Here is a 21,222-nt window from a genome sequence, read left to right as displayed (position 1 = left end):
TTTTGATCAAAATTAATGGCAAAGTTGAACCGGCCTTCGACAGTTGGACCGAGTTGTGATTCGAGTTGGGCACACGAGCACAAATTTGAACAAGGGAAAATTACATAACGCGTTACTTTCATATCTCACTCATGTTTTCAAAATATTTAGGCAGTGACCGTTTCTTTTTTACCCGGACAAAAATACTCTTGTGTTCGAAATCTGGTCAACAATTATTGAAATCTAATTAACATTTATTGAAATATGGTCAACAATTGAAATCAGGTCGACGGTTATTGAAAACTGATCGATAGTTATTGAGGATAAAATGGACACTTAAAAAATTAAAACGATTTTTTATTAAAAATAAAAAGTTCAACAACTAATATTGAAAAAAATTAAAAAAAAAAAAACAACTATCGGAGGCTATTCCACTTTGAACAAACTCTTCGAATTTTAATGAGCTACCTCCAAAGACTTATCTCGTTAAACTGTTAAAGGGAGGAAGTCCTACACCATCAAACACCCAAAAACAGTGTTTAGATTATTAACATAATTATAGAAAAAGAAATTGAAGGGGGAAAATGCATATATAAATTTATATTGCCCCCATATCCATAAATTTATAACCAGTGCCAAATTTGTTCCACCTTATATTTGGAAATTTTAAAGAAAGTGACAATTTTATTAATTATTTTACAATCAGTTATTTAGCTGCAGCCTAACCTATGAATGATTTATAATTTTACCAAAAGCATCTGAATATGAATCTCCATATTTTATAATAAATAAAGGAAACTATATTATTGTCACAGGAAGTCAATCGTAATTACATGGTTTTGAAAGAACGCACCAGGAAGTCATGTAACTTTGACATACACACACACACAACAACACTTGTAAATACAATTACAATCTATCTGGTGGCTCCAAGTAAATTTGCACCATCAAGCTTCGCACGCTCCAAATGCTGTGAACAAAACCAAAAACAAATCATATAATTTATGAAAACCGGGTCCTATTTATGACATTACATGACATCAAATATAATCAATAACATGAGATTCGGTTTCTATTCAATTATTAGAAAGAAAGAAAAAAAAAATTGACACGCCGGACCAAAGTACACCCTCAAGAGCCACATCTTTCAAATTTCTAACACTGAAACCAAATTTAATGTGTTACTGGTCATAATTTACCAAATTTCTCCAAATAAAAGAAACTGACCGTGTCTCTGAGATCAACTTGGCGCAGATATGCTCGCTGAAGATTTGCATCCCTCAGATTGGTATTGCTCAACTTCGCTCCCTGATTTCCGTTCATACGAAATTGAATATTTTAAATCGAAACTAAATAAATATAACAAGTTGTACCTTCAAATTGGCTCCTTCAAGATTAGCCCCTTCCAAATTAGCATTGGTAAGATCAGCATTCTGAAAAACAAGTATTATTAGGGCACATTTGAAAAACAAGGAAATTCTTGTAATCTAATCAAATAACAAATCAAATAAATAATTGACCTGTAAGTGAGCCGATCGGAGGTCGGCTAGGCAAAAGCTACTATCGATCAAACATGAATCTGAACAAACAAAAATCCAAACAAACTCACATATACTAAATAACTCCACTTTTATTTATTTACTTATTTATTGATAAAACATTTCAGGGAAAGAAAGGTGTATCAAAGAAGAAACATCATTGATATAACTAGTTTAACTTTAAATAAGCAATGGACTTGACTGTGATTGAATTTGAGCTATCTAGTAAGTCATCTAATAATAAAATCCTCGTTCAAATAAATGATCCGAGTTTATTACGTTCCAACTCAAATGCTACCAAATCTTTTCACACTCCATGCTTGTACATTTTCCAGATATTCTTTGTAGTTCTATCATCAACATTCACAAGAGACAAATCGTTTAGCATTCTATGTAACTCCAAGGACAATCGAAGATCATAACAAAGACTTCAATAGATTATTTCCGAGACCCGAAAATAAGAACTAGAGAAAGTAAAATGCTGGAAATTTTTTTATCCGATTTGGTATGAATGAAGCTCCTACGATGAAATTACTAAAAGAGTTTCAGGCGGAAAAAAGTAAAATATGAAATCCTCTTGAGAACTAAAACAGCAAAAGATATATATTAGGAAAGAAAATGTGTTGCCTTGAAGGTTTGCGCTTTTGAGATTAGCACCGGCTAATACTGCTCCACGTAGATTGGCTCCGGTAAACTCACATCTTTTCTAGACAAAAACAAAAATCATCAGTGAGAGGATTTACCACTCAATCATAGAAAGTAAATAGATAAATAAAGAGAGTATCGCAGATCTTACTCTTGCAAAGTCGCATTATGAAATATTGCACCCTCGGCCTCGACATCCTATCACCCCAAATAATTAATTAAAAATAATAATTTGGCACTCATATAAAAAAAATCACAAAACATAGGGCTGTGATTTCAATTTGAACTAATACAACTTGTATTGATGGAAATATAAAAGAAAGGAATTAAAGGGATGGATATCGGACCCCACTAGGACTCTCTATCATAATCCTCTCATGTACTACTAATCCCTCTTATTTATAGCCCAACCTAGCTTCTACGTATTCTTATATGTCCATCTCGTGATTTGTGGTTGCAAAGAAACGTACCCGGAACTTAGCGCACTGAAGATTTGCCCGTGAGAAGAATACATTTTTAAGGCATGCATAGCTAAAGTCCACCAACGAAAGATCCTGCGAAAATTCACACAATGACAATGCAACTTTTAAATTACACGAGAACCGTAATATTTTTCGACTAATTCTAGTGCAAGCATGAGGATGAAAGACGTACGAGTTTCGAGAGGTCGAGGCCGGAGAGATTAACACCTCGAAGTTTGACTTTCTCGGACTGTATACACTTGATGATATCGGTACGTGTTAGCTCAGTGGTCAACTCTTCGCCGTCCTTCTTTTTTGATAAAACACCATTGATTCCTTCGACAAGTCCCTATATTTCAGTGTCATGTAGAGCAATAAAGTGACCAGCCCCGTCAGAGTAATACCCACATTTTCTTTTTATTTACTTATTCATATGAAACCCAAATATATTGGTTAGTAATAATCAGATACCAGATTCAGTTATCATGACCTTGCCTCTACGATATAAAAAGTCTTAATAACAATGACACCACTAATTAAAGGCCCTGCGGACAATGGTAAGAAAATATAAAATAAAATAAAAAGTACAAAATTCTATAACTCGACATAAACTCTAAGGATGATAACTCATTCTAAAAAAGGAAAAGCAAAGTTAGAAGATAAGTTTCTGTGAGATCGCCAGAGAAAACACTGGTTTTGGGAAGGTTGACCATTAAAACCCACTTAAGAAAAATGCGAGCGAGTGAGTGTTATAGAGCCGACAATAACGTTATTGCTAAAGTAATAATGTCGAATGTGAATATTGAGATTACCAATAACTGGTAGTACTCGGCTTCGCGGAGGAGCTCGGGATATGCGGTGTCTTTCAAGGTCGGAACAACGCCGTCCCTGAGCCAGTTCAGGATGTGTCGGAAGTGCTTCCCGTCTCTGTCCACAAACACATATCCCTGGAAACACACACACAAACATATATATACGTATGTATGTATATATATATATATATATATATATACACTCTCAGAGAGCTTTGAAAGCCACAATCAATGCAATAAGTCAATGAATGAATGGATGACCTTGTCGTGTTGCTGCAACGCGTGGCGGCCGCTGAACATGGCCGCCAGCATGGACTCCGGTTCTCGCTGACTCAGCGTGTCCACCGTTGTGCAGAATTTCTTACCTCCTACAACAACCACAAACCCAAACATGTTCTATGTCTTTCAAGGAAAAGAAAAAAAAAATTAGAATTTCATTCCCATACGAATGACTCAATTTACGTTGGTAATTATTCATTTTCTATCTTCTTTGTCATTTATTTAAGTCTCTTTATTCGGCTAACACTCGAAAAGTAATACAGTCGAATTGGTTTTGTTTGATTCCAAGTGTGTGTGTGTTGTGGTTAGATCGCTCATTTCTTCTTCTTCTTCTTGGCAGACAAATATAGAATCAAGATTCGGATTTAGCATATGGAGTTACAAATTTAGGGAAATTTCCAGTAGCAGTGAAACTGAACGATCTGTGTAAAGTAAACATAGGTGTAAGAGATAACTAACCGATGTTGAGGCGAACCAGAGAAGGGGAACAATTATTATTATTATTATTAATTGTAGTAATACAATCGAATGGGTCTTGTTCGATTCCAAGTGTGTGTATTGTGGTTTGATCACTCATTTCTTCTTCTTCGTCTTGTTCTTGGAAGCCAAACATAGAATCAAGATTCGGATTTAGCAAATCGAATTACAAAATTTTAGGGAAATTTCGAGTAGCAGTGAAACAGCAGAATCTGAGCTGTAAAAGAGAACTAACCGATGTTGAGGCGAACCAGAGAAGAGGAACAAGACTCCGTCATACTATAATTGTTATTCTTATTATATATAAAGAGATAAATACGGTTTTAGATTTCAGATTTGTTTAAACGCGAAGAAGAAGAAGAAGAAGATTAGTGATCTGATGAGCTCTCTCTCTCTGTATTTGCTTCTTTCCGCGTCGATACCAAAATTAACTCACAAGTCATATAAGATTATTATATCAATGTTATTTTAAATTGATATGCCCATCTATATATGATGGTATTTTGTTATAGACGTGATGCTATAAATAAAAAGAGATTGGTGGTGAAAATAGTCAATATTTTTGATTTATTAGTGGGCAGTTTAATACTCAATGTTTAAAATTTATTAAAAAAATAAATAATGTTATAAAATTGTATCAGTGTTACTACATATGATGTTAAATGTAGATGAGATGACAAGTATATTGACAATAATACTCATTATTTGATTGAAACTCTTTCTCTTTGTTCCAAGGGTCATCGATTCTCAACTTATAATCATGTTTATTTCTCATTCAAATTTACTACGAACAGGTATATATTTCATTGTTCGGTGTATCACCTCAGTTATATTTTTCCATTATAACAGGTATAGTATCTCTTGAAAAAGTTTAATGTTTGTATTGAAACACAATAATTCAAAGACTATAATATTTGCGTAGTATAATAATCAACTCATTTGATAAAAATTTCCTTCCAACTTTTAGTTCCAATATTTGCGGATATTTATAATTATGACCCACCTTGTAATTTTCTTTCCTACAAAAGCCAAACTAAATAACCCCCATTCTACATTTTCAGTAATCCTCTCACTTGTCTACCATATTAAACACAAGTCTGACCTAAAAATAAAAACCCATTTGAATTAAAATCAAGATGTCAATTACTATTTTTTTAGAGAAAAATCAAAGGTAAAAAAAACTCAAAAATACAAAATTAAACAAAAATTATTATTTTTAGATGCACAAAAATTAAGCAACACAAATACAAAATTCAAAAAAGTTGAGAGACCGAGCGGGAAAAAGCACACAACACAACACAACATAACATTACATAACACAAGACCTTTGCTGGGCCATAAGTTTCGAATACTACGCTCTCTTTCTCTGGCGATTCGAAAGCTCTGCGAAAATGGCGGAGAAGAGCATCAAGAAGAAGCCGCAGAGTCTGAACGACTCTCACTATCGCTTCCTCCAAGAACTCTCAGCTCCTCCCAAGCCCGCCTCTTCCAAACCCCTCCGCCACCGTAAGGATTCTATTTCCGACGACTCTCTCTTTCTCTTTTCCTTCTCGAACCTTCGAAACATTGAGCTCCGATCGTTGACCGTCGACTGTGTTCTTCAGATGATGACTCGGAAAACGCGCGAATCGAAGCTCTTTTCGAAGACAGCTCTTCTCCTCCAGGTATTCATTCACATTCTTCGACGCTCACCATCTGTTTGTGTTTATGCCCTAATTTTGAAATGGAATAATTTCGTCAGAGGAGAAGCCGGTGAAGGTGAAGATCAAGGGCCGGCGGCGTCTGTGCAAGCTCTCGAGTCAGGTCGATGAGAAAATCTCGGTCTCTGTCTCTGACGACGAGCCTGATTTCTCTAAGATTACTGATTTTGATTCTCCTCCGCCGCCGCCGAAGACTCGAGATGCGATTGCGAGCGATGGAGGTAATGAGATCATGGATATCCTCGGCGAGTTGAGTGCGAGGCTCGAGAATCTTTCGATCCAGAAGAGGAAAAACGGGGGCGAAAAGCCCAGCCCAGCTGAAAAACTGTTCCAAGAAATTCCGGAGGAGAACGGCGATCCTCCTGAATATGCGAGCGCAGGGTCTTCGTTTTCGGCTAAATCCGCCGATCCCGATTCCGACGAAAGAAAATCTAGTCACGAACACGAGAGCTACGTGAAAGACGAAGTTCCCGTTGCTGATGAGAAGAAAGTGGTCGGTTTGGAAAAGCCGTGCGTGGATCAGTTTTTTGTTGGAAGAGAAGAAGAGAGCGAAGATGATTGTGCTGTGGTGAGCGTCGCAAAGGAAAGAAGAGCTGGTTATGAAGACGGTGATGGTTCTTTAGGGAATACGAGGTCTGAACGCTCTTTTGTTTCCAAGGTCGGAAAAGGGAAGTTAAAGAGTGAGACTCAGAAGAAGAAAAGCGGCGTTCTTGACAAGTACGAATTTCTGAGGGTTGATAAGAAGACATCGGTAAAGTCGGGAAAATCGAGCGACGATGACGACTGTGTTGTGGTGAGTGGCGAAAAGAACTCCGTTGGGGCTTCAGAGGATGAGAATTCCATAACTCTGCGTGGTGCGAGATTTACGTACAGATTAAAGGGCCATATTGCAAAAATGTTGTACCCTCATCAACGCGAAGGTCTAAAGTGGCTTTGGTCTCTGCACTGCCAAGGAAAAGGAGGGATTTTAGGGGACGATATGGGCCTTGGAAAAACAATGCAGGTACGAGGGAATCGCTTATTGAACCTGATATTCTTTTGTGCGTGTGTGTGTGTGTGTGAAGTTTTGATGTTTTGTTTGTTTCGATTTGGCGTGCAGATTTGTGGGTTTTTGGCTGGACTGTTCTCTTCGCGTCTGATCAAGAGAGCGCTGATTGTGGCCCCAAAGACATTGCTTCCTCACTGGATCAAAGAATTGTCGATTGTTGGTCTATCGGATAAGACAAGAGAGTGAGAATGCTTCTTATGTTAATCTTATTTATTTCGCTTTTTCTTTCATTTTACACTCAAAATATTTATGTTCGGGTATTTGAAAAATTGTTGCAGATACTTTGGAACTTGTGTTAAAGCTAGGCAATATGAGCTCCAGTATGTTCTTCAGGTAAACAATTTGATTTGTGGTATCGATTTATTCCATCGCTTTAAAAAGAAGCATGATCTTGTGCTCTTGACTTATTTTTTTTGTGGTTAATACGTGTCTAAGGTTTTGGTGGATGATTGAAAATATTTGTAGGACAAAGGCATATTACTTACAACTTACGACATTGTGCGGGCAAACACGAAATCTTTGCGAGGAGACGGCTACTTTTATGATGATGAAAATGACGACGAGATGACCTGGGATTATATGATACTCGACGAAGTATGTATCAATTAATTAGTTCTGTTACTACTTTAAGTCTATTGGTTTTGAGACCCGTTTATAAACCCTTACGCCCCATCTCTCATTGCTGCTATTAATACCAAGTAACTAATTAGCTTAGTAAGATCAGTTTTGATTCATCGTGTTTGTCTCACTGACTAAGCTCACCGGTAATGGATTCTCTTTTACAATGTGGTTGTGATTCAACAAAGAGTGAACTTTATTCTGTTGCACTGACTTTGTGGCTGTTTGTTTATTGTGATAGGGACATCTGATAAAGAATCCTAGTACGCAAAGAGCCAAAAGTTTGCTTGAGATACCAAGTGCGCATCGAATAATCATAAGCGGTACTCCAATTCAAAACAATCTCAAGGTCTGGATGTTTCTGATTGGTTTCCATGAAACTTGATGCAAAAGGATGAACATGAAATTTAATATATTCACTGTTAACAGGAGTTGTGGGCATTGTTTAATTTCTGCTGCCCTGAGCTTTTCGGTGATAAGAAGAGGTAAAATAAAAATTTGTCTTCATTTTGTTTCATTTCCATATGGTTTGAGCCAATCTGTGTTGACACTGATATGAAATTTTGGGGGTGTTTTTTCAGTTTTAAGGAGAGGTTTGAGCAGCCTATTCTTCGTGGGAATGAGAAAAATGCTTCGGAGAGACAGAAGAGATTTGGGTCTGAAGTTGCAAAGGTAACAATATTCATATAGCTGTGTGAGAAACACATATTTTCTCACTTTTGTTAGGATTCTATCAATATATAGCCTTTGTCAAGAATGCATTATATACTTCATCTTTCTGAATGGTAATGGAGCTTGTGACAAATTATTTCTATCATCGTCTGACTCAATTTTGTTATGTAGTTTTGTGGATGATGACCGCTACTATAACTCTTTGCTATGATAACTACAGGATCTTCGAGAATGTATTAAACCTTACTTTTTACGTCGCTTGAAGACTGAAGTGTTTAACGATGATGAGGCCAACGAAGGGAAAGAAAAACTTTCTAAAAAGAGCGAGCTCATCGTGTGGCTAAAATTGACTAGTTGTCAGGTTCAGATCTTTTTTACTTTATTTTTTATGTTTTCCCTTTGGACTCGGGTCCAGATTTTCTGCACAGGCAGTTTGAATCTTACTCTCATGTTAAATAAATGATTTCATCTTGCGCAGAGACAAATATATGAAGCTTATTTGAAGAGTGAGCTGGTTCTCTCAGCTTTCGACGGTTCGCCTTTGGCTGCACTAACGGTATAGTTTTATGCTTATTTTGAGTCTCTCTGTTATTATTATATCTTCAGGTCTACAAGCTAATATATATATATATATATATATATATATATATTGCTTTCTTTCTGTGCATAATAATAGCAATAAACATTAGGAAGGATATTTCATTAGATCTTTCAAACCATTCCTCATTTGAATCTTAACTGTCTTTGCATATCACAAATGTTGATGCTCCTTCTCTTCTACAACAAGGCAACAATCGATATATGTGTGCTATTTAATTTCTTTTTTAATCAAGCAGATCTTGAAGAAAATCTGTGACCATCCATTACTGTTGACTAAACGTGCCGCGGAAGATGTTCTTGAAGAGATGGATTCATTTCTAGAACCGGACGAGGTTACCGTGGCCAACAAATTGGCAATGTACCTTGCCGATGCAGCCGAAACCGACGACTTCGACGAGAATCACGACAACATTTCCTGCAAAATATCATTCATTTCGTCTTTACTGGTCAGCCGCGATTCATCATCCCATCTCATCAGTTAATATGTTGGGATTTCGTTGCGCTAACTGTGCTTTGCTCTTACCCAGGGTGACTTAATCCCGAAGGGGCATAACGTTCTGATCTTCTCGCAAACTCGAAAGATGCTTAATATCATTCAGGTACTGAATTTTCTCTGCATTTTGTAGTTCTGCTTATTACGATCTCTGATATTTATATATTACGACTTGTGAAATCCCTAGGATTCACTGGCGTCTAATGGCTATGAATACTTACGGATTGATGGAACCACAAAAGCTAGCGATCGACTGAAGATTGTCAACGTAAGAATTAGTATATATATCCACTTGTCCTTATATTTTCTTTTGTTTAATAATATTTTTATTAATTTATTTTTACCGTTATTAGGATTATCAAAGTGGTGACGCGCCTCCGATATTTCTGCTAACGTCTCAAGTCGGTGGTTTGGGTCTTACACTTACAAGAGCAGATCGTGTGATCGTTGTTGACCCTGCATGGAATCCAAGGTTTGCGTTTAAGTTTTTTTACCATGCTTTATTACGTCGGGCTTTACTTAAGAAGTAGCTTGACCAGTGCTTTATATAGAAGGCATAAAATTTAGGATTAAAACTAAAAAATAAAAACAATTACGGCGCTCGTAGTTTTTCTTCCTACTTTTTATTCCATTTGAGAGGGACGTTGGTGTAATTATGATAAATAATGTAATTCTGGTTGAACTTGTTTACAATAATTGCAGTACGGATAGCCAAAGTGTTGACCGGGCATATAGAATTGGTCAAACAAAGGATGTCGTTGTATATAGATTGATGACGTGTGGGACCGTCGAGGAGAAGATTTACAGGAAACAGGTTATTTAATTTCTGATTTTCTTACTTGGGTTAAAAACAAAACAGATTCATAATGTATATCCGTACCGATATTAACTCCTCATACTCTGTTGATTAGATTTTCAAAGGAGGCTTGTTTAGAACCGCAACTGAGCAAAAAGAACAGACTAGATACTTTAGTCAACAGGTAAAAAAAAAAAGAAAAAAAAAACTCATCTCAGGTTGTAATTACTTTTCTATTTCTCGTTGACAATGCTGAGTTTGTGACCGAAATATTTGCAGGATCTTCGAGAGCTTTTCAGTCTACCAGCACAGGGTTTCGACGTTTCTCCGACTCAGCAACAACTGCATGAAGAGCATGATTCCCTGCATATAATGTGTCATTCATTACATACACTCAATGAATATCTGTTTGTATAAAGTTGTTAATGATTTTTTCACTCTAGGATTTACTATTATCCTGATTATTTATTTTAACCAGGGATGAGCAACTGGATAGTCACATAAAGTTTCTGGAGAGTCTTGGCATAGCGGGCGTTAGTCATCACAGTTTACTCTTTTCCAAGGCGGCTCCGGTGCAGAGCACAGACGGGGAAGACGAAGAAGTGAAAAGGTGAATATTGGCTTGTCTAATTATTTACATTTTTATATTATAACAAATGTACTTACTTACCTTACTCAAGGAAGATGATTAGCTAGTTATTGTCGGAGCTCATTTACTTGACTTTTCAGAACAGGCTAACAGATCTTGTTAATTTTATAAAAGAACTAGCTAAATTATATTTTGACCCTAAAAACATTGGATAAAAGTTAAAATAACTTTATATTATAAGAGCACGAATTGATTCTAATGATACTTTTAAAAATTCTAAACAAGCTATCATAGTCAGTATATATGTTTTAGGTTGTTTAGTTAGAATTTTTTTAGATTGTTTTTTGAAGGACTAAAAGTGCTACAAAATCATTAGGTTATGGACCAAAATGCTAAAAAAAAGGTTAGGGACTATATTAACACAATCAATAAAGTTCAAGGCCAAAAATCCTAAAATAAAATATACTCTTACGATATTCAAAGAAGATGATTAGCTAGTTATTGTCGGAGCTCCTTTACTTACCTTTTTGAGAACAGAAAAACTGGGGCTACATATGTGGGATCTTCAGCGTCAATCAACTCAGTTGAACAAAGTGTTGACGGGTACGCAGTTCTGTTTTCTTGGTTTGACTTGTACGTCAAGAAATGTAATATCATATTAATGAGACATTGGTTTGCATTAACGACAGTTCTGAGTACGCATTCAATCCGAAGGATGTCAAACCAAAGAAGAAGAACTCATCGCCGGATAGACTTACCGAGTCAGAGATCAAAGAGAGAATCGCTCGCATCTCTAAAACTCTTGGAGATAAGGTATGAATGAAGATCTCATATTTGGACAAATAAATGTTGTGATATTATTAACTAATGTCTTATTTTTATTTATAGAGCATCGTGTCAAGATTACCAGACAAGGGAGAGAAGCTTGAAATACAATTAGTGGAATTGAGTGGTGAGCTTCAGAGGCTAAAGCAAAAAGGAAAGGATGTGATTGATTTGGACTCTTTTAATGATGATTTCCAAAGGGTGTTGAATGTTTAGAATCCTTTTGTAGCTCAAAAAATCAAAATCGTCATCAAGTGGGCAAAAAACTCTCTTTTTTGGCCGAAAATCCTCTGCTTGTTGAGGATTTCATATGCTTATTTTGTGATTAAAACTAAAAGAAAATTATCAATACAAGCTGATTTCACTTACCTACACGTATTAAACATATTTTAATTATATATTCATTTTATAAGCGTATTACGTGAGTTTGAAACAAATGCACTGTGGATGAGCTTCTCCCTTTGTTATCTCTTTTAGCTTAACAAGGTCCAATAAAGAAAAGGGATTATCTTACAATGGTGAAAAAGGAAATGATAAGCAGAGTAGTAAATTTGATTTGTTTCATTTATTTGAATTTTTTTTAGTGCAAATTTAGTCCAACTGCTTCTTGGGACACCTATGATTTATTATAGGTTGACTAAGTGAGAGCAGAGTACCTCCACCCACATCAGTTTGAGGTCTTTGAATCAAGACACAGTTGAGACGAAGTAAAAAGTTATTATCAGTTGAAGGAAATGAAGGATGTACTACACGCATACATAAACGAGTACTTAAATAATTCTATGTATTGTTTCATTACGGTTTGCTTGAAACTCGGATAATTTGAGAGAAAATGAATATTTGAGAAAAAAAAATATATGGGAAAATGAGATAGAAAATTAGAAATTTCTGTTGTATTTTGAAGTTATTAAAATACTAGGGAAAATGAAAAGATATTGCGAAGAGATAAAAATGGGGGCTCTACATGTTCAAACTTCAAATGTAGATGAATTTTACTTTCCCTCCAATTTTTTTTTTAAGGAAAACGGAAAGCGTCTATAATACTTTCCTTCTTATTTGTCCAATTTTATTGTTTTAAAGAAAGTCTCCCTAGAGATCACATCGATTTATTGTTTTAAAGAATATCTCCCTAGAGATCACATCGATATCCACTGAGAAATTTCATTTCATAGACCTACAAGTTAACAAAATATCGGGATTAGACCTCACACTTTAAAAATATCTAAAAATGGACTTTTGTCCAAATTTCGGACATAAATACCCTTTTGAACAAATACACTCATTTCACTTGAGATATCTTCTCAATCCTTCATTCGATCTTTCATGCTCGATTCCGACGAGATATAACTAAATTCAATGAGATATGAAGGAATCCGATGAGTTATGATAACATAGAATGACAAAATTTCACGTGAATTTTAATTTTTTCAGCTTAAAATGTCCAAAAAATATGAATTTTATCGTATAGCATCATACATTATCGTATGGCATCGTACGTTATAATTATAATGTACATTATAATTTGTATGAATTTTAATGTATGATAAAATTCATACAAATTATGATGTAATAATGTACGATTCGTACGATGCCGTACGATGAGATACGATACATTATAATTATAATGTACGATAAAATTCACACATTATAATGTACATTATAATTATAATGTACGATGCTGTACGATACCGTACGATGAGATACGATACATTATAATTATAATGTACGATAAAATTCATACACATTATAATGTATAATTATAATGTACGATAAAATTCACACATTATAATGTACATTATAATTATAATGTACGATGCTGTACGATACCGTACGATGAGATACGATACATTATAATTATAATGTACGATAAAATTCATACACATTATAATGTACATTATAATTATAATGTATGTCGTACGATGTCGTACGATGAGATACGATAAAATTCATACTTTTTGGACATTTTACGCGGAAAAAGTCAAATTCACGTAAAATTTTGTCATTATATGTTATCATAGCTCGTCGGATTCCCTCGTATCTCATTGAATTTAGTTATATATCGTCGGAATCGAGTATGAAAGACCGAAATAAGGATTGAAAAGATAGAAAGTGAAAGTGAAATGAGTGTATTTATTCAAAAGGGTATTTGTGTCCGAAATTGGGACAAAAATTCATTTTTTAGATATTTTTAAAGTGTGAAGTCTAATCCCGATATTTTATTAATTTATAGGTCTATAAAATGAAATTTCTTCATCCATTTGGTTGATTGCTGACAAATGGTACAAGTAATTAAAGTGCTGCTTGGAAAATTACAACCTCTATTCACAAGAACATGTCACGGCCTTTTGACTCAAAGAAAGAAAGAAATAAAACTCATTATACCTTTTCGAACTAAATGAACAGTTTTGGGTTGCTTTCGTCAAAAGCTTCAACAAATTAAATAATCTTGTAAAATGCAACGGCAATTAAAAAAAATTAAATGCTCGTTTTCATGCCATCCAGTAAGATAAAAAATAATCTCGGAGGTTAATCTATACGGAACCGGTCGAGTACATCAATATCATGCATAAAATTATAGGTACAAAGTTTAATTTAGCGAAAATAGCCTAAATTACACATGTCGAGGGATACAGAGCCTTATAATTTGGTATGAAACATCTTGTAAAATAGTAACTCACCTCTAGAGGGTATCATGTAAATCCCGCATCTTTTAATTTTAACTTTTTGATGATGAGCATTTCTTATTCCAAAATCGAACAATGCCTCTACCGGATCTCTCAAGCAAATATACCACATCAAAACATGGTCTCTCATTGGCCCCTCGTGAAGATTTATAGAGAACATACAGTTACAGTCACGATCATATAGTTGAGTTCCGGAATCGGTCTTCGAACTAACATCGCACGTGACTTCGAAGCGTTCCACGTGCCAATCATCAGCGTCAGAGACACCTTCGAATGCAAGTACAACAGCCGCACAAAGACCTACACCTTTGTATGGTTTATACAAGCGCCGATCAAGTTTAAGAATTAACTGAGAGCCTCCCGATTGATGGTCAAAGTCGTTCGGAAATTCATCTCCTGGATAACAAGCATAAGCCGGGGCCCAATCCACCTGTACAGTGTGAAACACCTGCTTTGATAAAGTACTTGAGAAAAAAAAAAAAATATATATATATATACACACACACACACACACACAAATATATATAAATACGCTACTCATGTTAAAATTACCCCATATTCCACTGCGGTGAATAGTAGACATTGGTATTGCATCCAAACATTCTCCACAGAGCCTGGATCCAGTTTAGCGCAAAAGTTGAAGTAAAAGCTACAAAAAGTTCCCGGCCTGAACCAATACGACTCCCTTCGCAGAAGCTTGGACTGGATGGAGTACAATCGCTTCCTAATAAAAGGACTTTTGATGTTTAAGGGCTTGTCAACAAAGAAGTGCGTCAATAACGTACATTGTGAAGCACATATCCCTAACAACAACGAGCATCCACGCGTGTCGATTGTCTTAAGCGATGTGCAACAAGTAACATCGATAATCTTCAAGGATGACGGAAGGCCTTGCAAAGATTCGATGTTACAGCAATCGTGTAACGAGAGAAATGACAATCCCAACATGTGCCTAAAGCTTGAAGGAAGTATCTCGAATTTGTTGTATGACATGTCTAACATCTCTATATTTTTTGGTAGTTTTGGGAGACTCTTTAGCGCAGCACAGCATGTGAGATTCAGGAACTTCAAATATTCAAGAGACTCGAACGACGAGTGAAATTCTTCTACCCCTGAATATTCCAGGTTTAAGAACTTCAGATATTTGGGTAGCTTAGGAAGTCGCCGAAGAGAACGACACCATTGCAAATAAATGGCCTTTAGTTTAGGAGCTTCAGAGAGATCGGGAAGGTCAACCAAACAAGAGCCGTTTAGGTGAAGATATTTCAAATTTCCAAGATGCTGTAAAAAAAATATTCTTCAATTAACATGCAGGAGTATTTGGATTATTGTACTTATATAGGGCACAAATATAAAAGCATACCAAATCTCCATTCCATAGCTTCCTAAGCTTGTTATATGGCATCCGAAGACAGACGAGATTTTGAGGCTCAAAATCCAGGGGCAAAGTTTCCAGAGGGTAGTATGGCCAATCGAGATACCTAAGTGAATCTGGAAGATATTGAAGGCCTTGAGGAAACAATATATTTTTTTTGGAATTGTGAGACTTATTGTAAATTGCGAGCAACCGTAGATTTTCCATTGCTTCAAAGACTGTGGGCCGCAGTTGTAGATCTTGCCTCATATTCGATGTGTCTAAGAAGATTCCTTCAATTTTCGCAGAACCCTGAAATATAGAATACATAAATTTAAATGAATAAAAATAAAGACTTAGTGTGCTTTTTAACTTACCATATTCTTTTTCAGTACAGTAAGAACTTCTTCAGTATTCCATAACCGGCTTCGCTTTCCAAGCTCCACCGATTCTCTATGAACGATATCCCATGCCATTTCTCGTACCAAATCATGCATTAATAGACAACCATCTCCATCAATGATGACGAGACACTTCTCAACGAGAACTCTAATGCCTAAATAAGACTCAAGCCCTAAAATATCGCACACGAATTCCTCCCGTTCTCTCCTTTCAAAGAAACAAGCGATGTCAAGGAATAGAGACTTTTTCACGGGATTAAGCGCATCGTAGCTCATCCATAACACTTTTAGGATTTTTTCATTTGGAGTCTTTTTCAGCTCACTGAGCGCGCTTTCCCATTCTTCTGAGCTCCTTGAACGAAGGTAAGAACCCAATACTTTGAGAGCCAACGGATTACCTCCGCAATAAGCTACAACTCTGTTTGTTAGCTCTGCATAATCTTTGTTTTTCAACTCCTCTCCATATCTGAAGACATTACGAAGAAATAGTTCAACCGCTTCCTTATCGTCCAATGCCTTGACTTCGTAAACAGAATCAGCCATTTCCATTAGCACTTTCTTATCTCTGCTAGTTAAAATAATTTTACTTCCCGCACCAAATTGGTTTTTCATCTTTTGGGGATCATGATCTTCGAACAAACACTCCAACTGTTCTAGCTCATCGACATTGTCGAGAACTATGAATGACTTTGTGCGACGCAGCCGAGCATCTGAAAATGTACTCTCCGTGTCGACATTCCCGTTTCTTAACAATGTGGCGAAAAGTTCCCTTTTCAAGTGACTCGGCCCGTGTTTTCTGACGTGGTCACTGACATTCACAAAGAAACAACTTTTGAATCTGGAAGAGAAACGTTCATGTGCGACTTTTGCTAGAGTTGACTTTCCGATCCCGCCCATTCCCCAAAGGCCTACAACATCAACATCTAGAGAGTCTACGGACCACAATGATTCAAGGTCCTCTAGACGTTTTTCGATCCCGACTAAAGAGTAGGTTCGGATATTTTCATCACTAGATTTTATCGAGTAAATACTAGATAGTTGCGACACAATTGCTTGAGCAATCTCCTTCACTAATTGTGAGTCAGACCTGGGATGGTATGCAAGAATACATGTTAATTAAAACTCACAAAATTATTGAAATAAACACCAAAAATATCGAAAATGATCAATAAAAGAGGACAACTAGGTAATAAGAACCTCTGCGAAGTTGTCCTCCACAAAAGTCATGCTTGTTTCCTAGCCAGGAAAAAAAAAAATCATGCCAGATCTATTTGGCATTATAATATTTTCAATCAACTAGGTAAGGTAGATGTTTAGCACATTGTTCCTAAATCAACATTTTCAATCAATCTTAACTAAATATTGAAATTTAAGATGAGATTTTGTGCGAGATACAATCTACACGCCTTTTATAATCTTGATCGGCCTTATGAGTTAGATTTTATTGCAAATATGATCGATTCAATTATTTATGTGATCAAGAAGAGGTCATAAGCTACACCGACATTTAACGTTAAAGAGTCTCTATGGGAAACACTGAAATTCTCTAGTGATTTTGAGTCTTGAGTGTTAAGATTTTGCAAATAGTTTTTGTTTGGTGTGATTTGCAGAAAGTCACACAATAAAGTGAGAAAATCTCGAAAACTAGAATACCGAGAATCAAACTCCGTGGAAATAAAATCAGAAAATAAAAGTGAAAAAACCAGAGCATGTGTATCCAAGTTCGAATGGAATGAAAATGATTACCTGTGATTGGCTGAATCCCAGCCAGAGAGAGTGCCAGCTTCGTGAAGAGCAGATATCCAGTGAGCCACTTTCTCTGATTCGAAGCGCTTTTCGTGTTCGAGGAAAGCGGATCCGTAACTCTGTCTCTGATTCCGAACATCGGAGGGGTCAACACCGTAGAAGACCGGCAAGACCACTTGATTCCTCTCTCTCTTGCATTTGAGGATGTGGACGAGCTCGTCGAGACACCACGGCGACGAAGCGTAGTCTCGAGAGAGAACGACTATGGAGATCTTAGAGCCCTCGATTGCACTGTACAGCGACGGAGAGATATCGCCGCCCCTCGGGAGATTCACGTCGTCCTTGTAGACCTCGACTTGCTGGTCTCTCAGGGCCGCATAGAGATGGCTCGTGAAATTCCGGCGAGTATCGTCGCCTCGGAAGCTTATGAAGACGTCGTAACCGGCCATATTGTTGAAGAAGAAGATGAACTACCAAGAATATTATCCCCAATTCTCTCGCTCAATCTCTCAAAACGATTTCTCTCTCTCTCTCTCTCTCTCTCTCTCTCTCTCTCTCTTTCTCTCTTCGTGTCTGTGTGTCAGTAAAACCTATAGCACAGTATTATATAACACTCTCTCCGCCTAACTAACTTAAGCCTATCACTAACTTAACCATTTATAAACCATTGTCAAGCTAGCAGATAGCCAGATACTACTTAAACACTAACCGTGGTTAAGACTTAAGACACAACTAATACCAACACATATGACCCATCGGATTTTGACGGATTGCATCAGATTTTGACGGATTTCATCGAATTTTAACAGAGATTTTGGGTTGAAGGTCATCGGAAAAATCCGATGAATCTCATCGGATTTCACCGGAATCCGATGACCTACGATGAGATTCATCAGATTATTCCAAGTTTTTATAGAAACTCTAACTATGGAACCTTCCTAAAAATGATACGAAACCCCCAAAATCGAAGCTCGACCATCGAAAGTTCTAATCCTAGCGTAATCAATTCGAAGGTGACAAGACTTGTGATGAAGACGGAAAGAGATAAAGAGGGTTTGAAATGAGAGAAGAAGATGTGTTATTTGAATTTCAGGGATATTTTTGTCCGAAAGTGTCCAAAAGTCCAATTTCATATATTATTAAATTAATGAGTCTAATCTTGATATTTTGATAATTTTTAGGTTTACAAAATGAAATTTATGAGTTTTTCTATTTTGTGAATTCTGATGACAGTGATGAGAGTGTATTGAAGTCAATGAGATTTTAGAGAGTTTGTGATGAGTTTTTCTTCTCCTATTTGCGCGTATTGTGTGTGTTATAAAGTTTATAACACACATTTCTTTCAATTCATTTTAATTTTTTCATTAAAATGACAAAAAAAAACTAAAATATGCCTTTTTTTTTTTTTTTTTTTTTCTAAGCTTCTAACTACAAAATCCACGACTAAACTTTCTAAAACCCATTATAGTTTCTTTTGTTTAATAATATTTTTATTAATTTATTTTTACCGTTATTAGGATTACCAAAGTGGTGACGCGCCTCCGATATTTCTGCTAACGTCTCAAGTCGGTGGTTTGGGGTATTACACTTACGAGAGCAGATCGTGTAATCGTTGTTGACCCTGCATGGAATCCAAGGTTTGCGTTTTAGTTTTTTTACCATGCTTTATTACGTCGGGCTTTACTTAAGAAGTAGCTCGACCAGTGCTATATATAGAAGACATAAAAAAACTCATCTCAGGTTGTAATTACTTTTCTATTTCTCGTTGACAATGCTGAGTTTGTGACCGAAATATTTGCAGGATCTTCGAGAGCTTTTCAGTCTACCAGCACAGGGTTTCGACGTCTCTCCGACTCAGCAACAACTGCATGAAGAGCATGATTCCCTGCATATAATGTATGTCATTCTTTACATACACACAATGAATATCTGTTTATATGAAGTCGGTAAGGATTTTTCACTCTAGGATTTACTATTCTTCTGATTATGTATTTTTATTTTTTTAAACCAGGGATGAGCAACTGGGTATTCACATAAAGTTTTTGGAGAGTCTTGGCATAGCGGGCGTTAGTCATCACAGTTTACTCTTTTCAAAGGCGGCTCCGGTGCAGAGCACAGACGGGGAAGACGAAGAATTGAAAAGGTGAATATTGGCTTGTCTAATTATTTACATTTTTATATTATAAGTTTATAACAAATGTACTTACTTACCTTACTCAAGGAAGATGATTAGCTAGTTATTGTTGGAGCTTATATACTTGCCTTTTCAGAACAGGCTAACAGATCTTGTTAATTTTATAAAAGAACTAGCTAAATTATATTTTGATCCTAAAAACATTGGATAAAAGTTTAAATAACTGTATATTATAAGAGCACGAATTGATTCTAATGATACTTTTAAAAATTCTGAACAAGCTATCATAGTCAGTATATATGTTTTAGGTTGTATAGTTAGAATTTTTTTAGATAGTTTTTTTAAAAAAAAAAGAACTAAAAAGTGCTACAAAATCATTAGGTTATGGACCAAAATGCTAAAAAAAAGGTTAGGGACTATATTATTAACACAATCAATAAAGTTCAAGGCCAAAAATCCTAAAATAAAATATACTCTTACGATATTCAAAGAAGATGATTAGCTAGTTATTGTCGGAGCTCCTTTACTTACCTTTTTGAGAACAGAAAAACTGGGGCTACATATGTGGGCGTCAATCAACTCAGTTGAACAAAGTGTTGACGGGTACGCAGTTCTGTTTTCTTGGTTTGACTTGTACGTCAAGAAATGTAATATCATATTAATGAGACATTGGTTTGCATTAACGACAGTTCTGAGTACGCATTCAATCCGAAGGATGCCAAACCAAAGAAGAAGAACTCATCGCCGGATAGACTTACCGAGTCAGAGATCAAAGAGAGAATCGCTCGCATCTCTAAAACTCTTGGAGATAAGGTATAAATGTAGATCTCATATTTGGACCAAGGATCGAAATACCGTTACCGTTACCGTTCCGAGCCTTCGAATTTACTGGTAACCGCCCGTACCGTAAAGGAATACCGGGGGAAGCGAGAAAAAAAAAGGAAACCGATACCGTTGAACTTACCGTTACCGTAGAGGGATACCGTCAAATACCGGTATTTACCGAGGGGAATTCAGAAAAGAAATATACAAAAAAAAACATACAAAGTACGTAGGATAAAACAAGTCACAAAATTTCTTCATAAATCAATAAACAAGTTCATCATAACCTTAATCATCACTAACTAATCACAAAATTATCAAATAATTCGGATTAAATCCAAAAAAATTACAAACATCAACACAAAATTTCTAAAATTAAAAACAAGTCACAAATTTATTCATAAATCAATAAACAAGTTCATCATAACCTTAATCATCACTAACTAATCACAAAATTATCAAATAATTCGGATTAAATCCAAAAAAATTACAAACATCAACACAAAATTTCTAAAATTAAAAACAAGTCACAAAATATCTTCATAAATC

The 21,222-nt window shown here is 35.9% G+C and overlaps 3 protein-coding genes across 3 annotated transcripts; 1 reads left to right on the top strand and 2 right to left on the bottom strand.

Moving 5' to 3' along the window:
- Positions 1-738: 738 nt before the first annotated feature.
- On the bottom strand, positions 739-4,650 carry FIP2 (potassium channel tetramerization domain-containing protein / pentapeptide repeat-containing protein). Its single transcript, XM_089615697.1, has 12 exons — positions 4,427-4,650; positions 4,174-4,311; positions 3,697-3,803; positions 3,436-3,570; positions 2,817-2,972; positions 2,633-2,716; positions 2,314-2,360; positions 2,145-2,218; positions 1,500-1,558; positions 1,353-1,412; positions 1,207-1,287; positions 739-949 (listed from the first exon to the last, which is right to left on the bottom strand). The coding sequence occupies exons 1-12, from the start codon at positions 4,467-4,469 to the stop codon at positions 896-898; spliced, it is 1,038 nt and encodes a 345-aa protein (XP_089471823.1). The 5' UTR covers positions 4,470-4,650; the 3' UTR covers positions 739-895.
- Positions 4,651-5,466: 816 nt separating this feature from the next.
- On the top strand, positions 5,467-11,931 carry CHR24 (chromatin remodeling 24). Its single transcript, XM_089614910.1, has 22 exons — positions 5,467-5,697; positions 5,796-5,855; positions 5,933-6,894; positions 6,991-7,121; positions 7,218-7,272; positions 7,405-7,533; positions 7,799-7,906; positions 7,987-8,042; positions 8,139-8,229; positions 8,450-8,590; positions 8,708-8,785; positions 9,066-9,275; positions 9,357-9,428; positions 9,510-9,590; positions 9,676-9,794; positions 10,025-10,136; positions 10,234-10,302; positions 10,398-10,492; positions 10,597-10,728; positions 11,245-11,310; positions 11,397-11,520; positions 11,596-11,931. The coding sequence occupies exons 1-22, from the start codon at positions 5,583-5,585 to the stop codon at positions 11,746-11,748; spliced, it is 3,159 nt and encodes a 1,052-aa protein (XP_089471036.1). The 5' UTR covers positions 5,467-5,582; the 3' UTR covers positions 11,749-11,931.
- Positions 11,932-13,898: 1,967 nt separating this feature from the next.
- LOC149394627 (TMV resistance protein N-like) lies at positions 13,899-18,288 on the bottom strand. The gene is made up of 5 exons (XM_089614916.1): positions 17,718-18,288; positions 15,948-17,058; positions 15,580-15,882; positions 14,769-15,497; positions 13,899-14,646 (listed from the first exon to the last, which is right to left on the bottom strand). The coding sequence occupies exons 1-5, from the start codon at positions 18,164-18,166 to the stop codon at positions 14,170-14,172; spliced, it is 3,069 nt and encodes a 1,022-aa protein (XP_089471042.1). The 5' UTR covers positions 18,167-18,288; the 3' UTR covers positions 13,899-14,169.
- Between the last annotated feature and the right edge of the window lie 2,934 nt (positions 18,289-21,222).

This window comes from Urtica dioica, chromosome 5 (genome assembly GCF_054948205.1).
Source record: "Urtica dioica subsp. dioica isolate 48M chromosome 5, U.dioica_male_clone48M_v1_H2, whole genome shotgun sequence".
NCBI lineage: Eukaryota > Viridiplantae > Streptophyta > Magnoliopsida > Rosales > Urticaceae > Urtica > Urtica dioica.
This window is presented reverse-complemented; position numbering and strand designations above follow the sequence as displayed.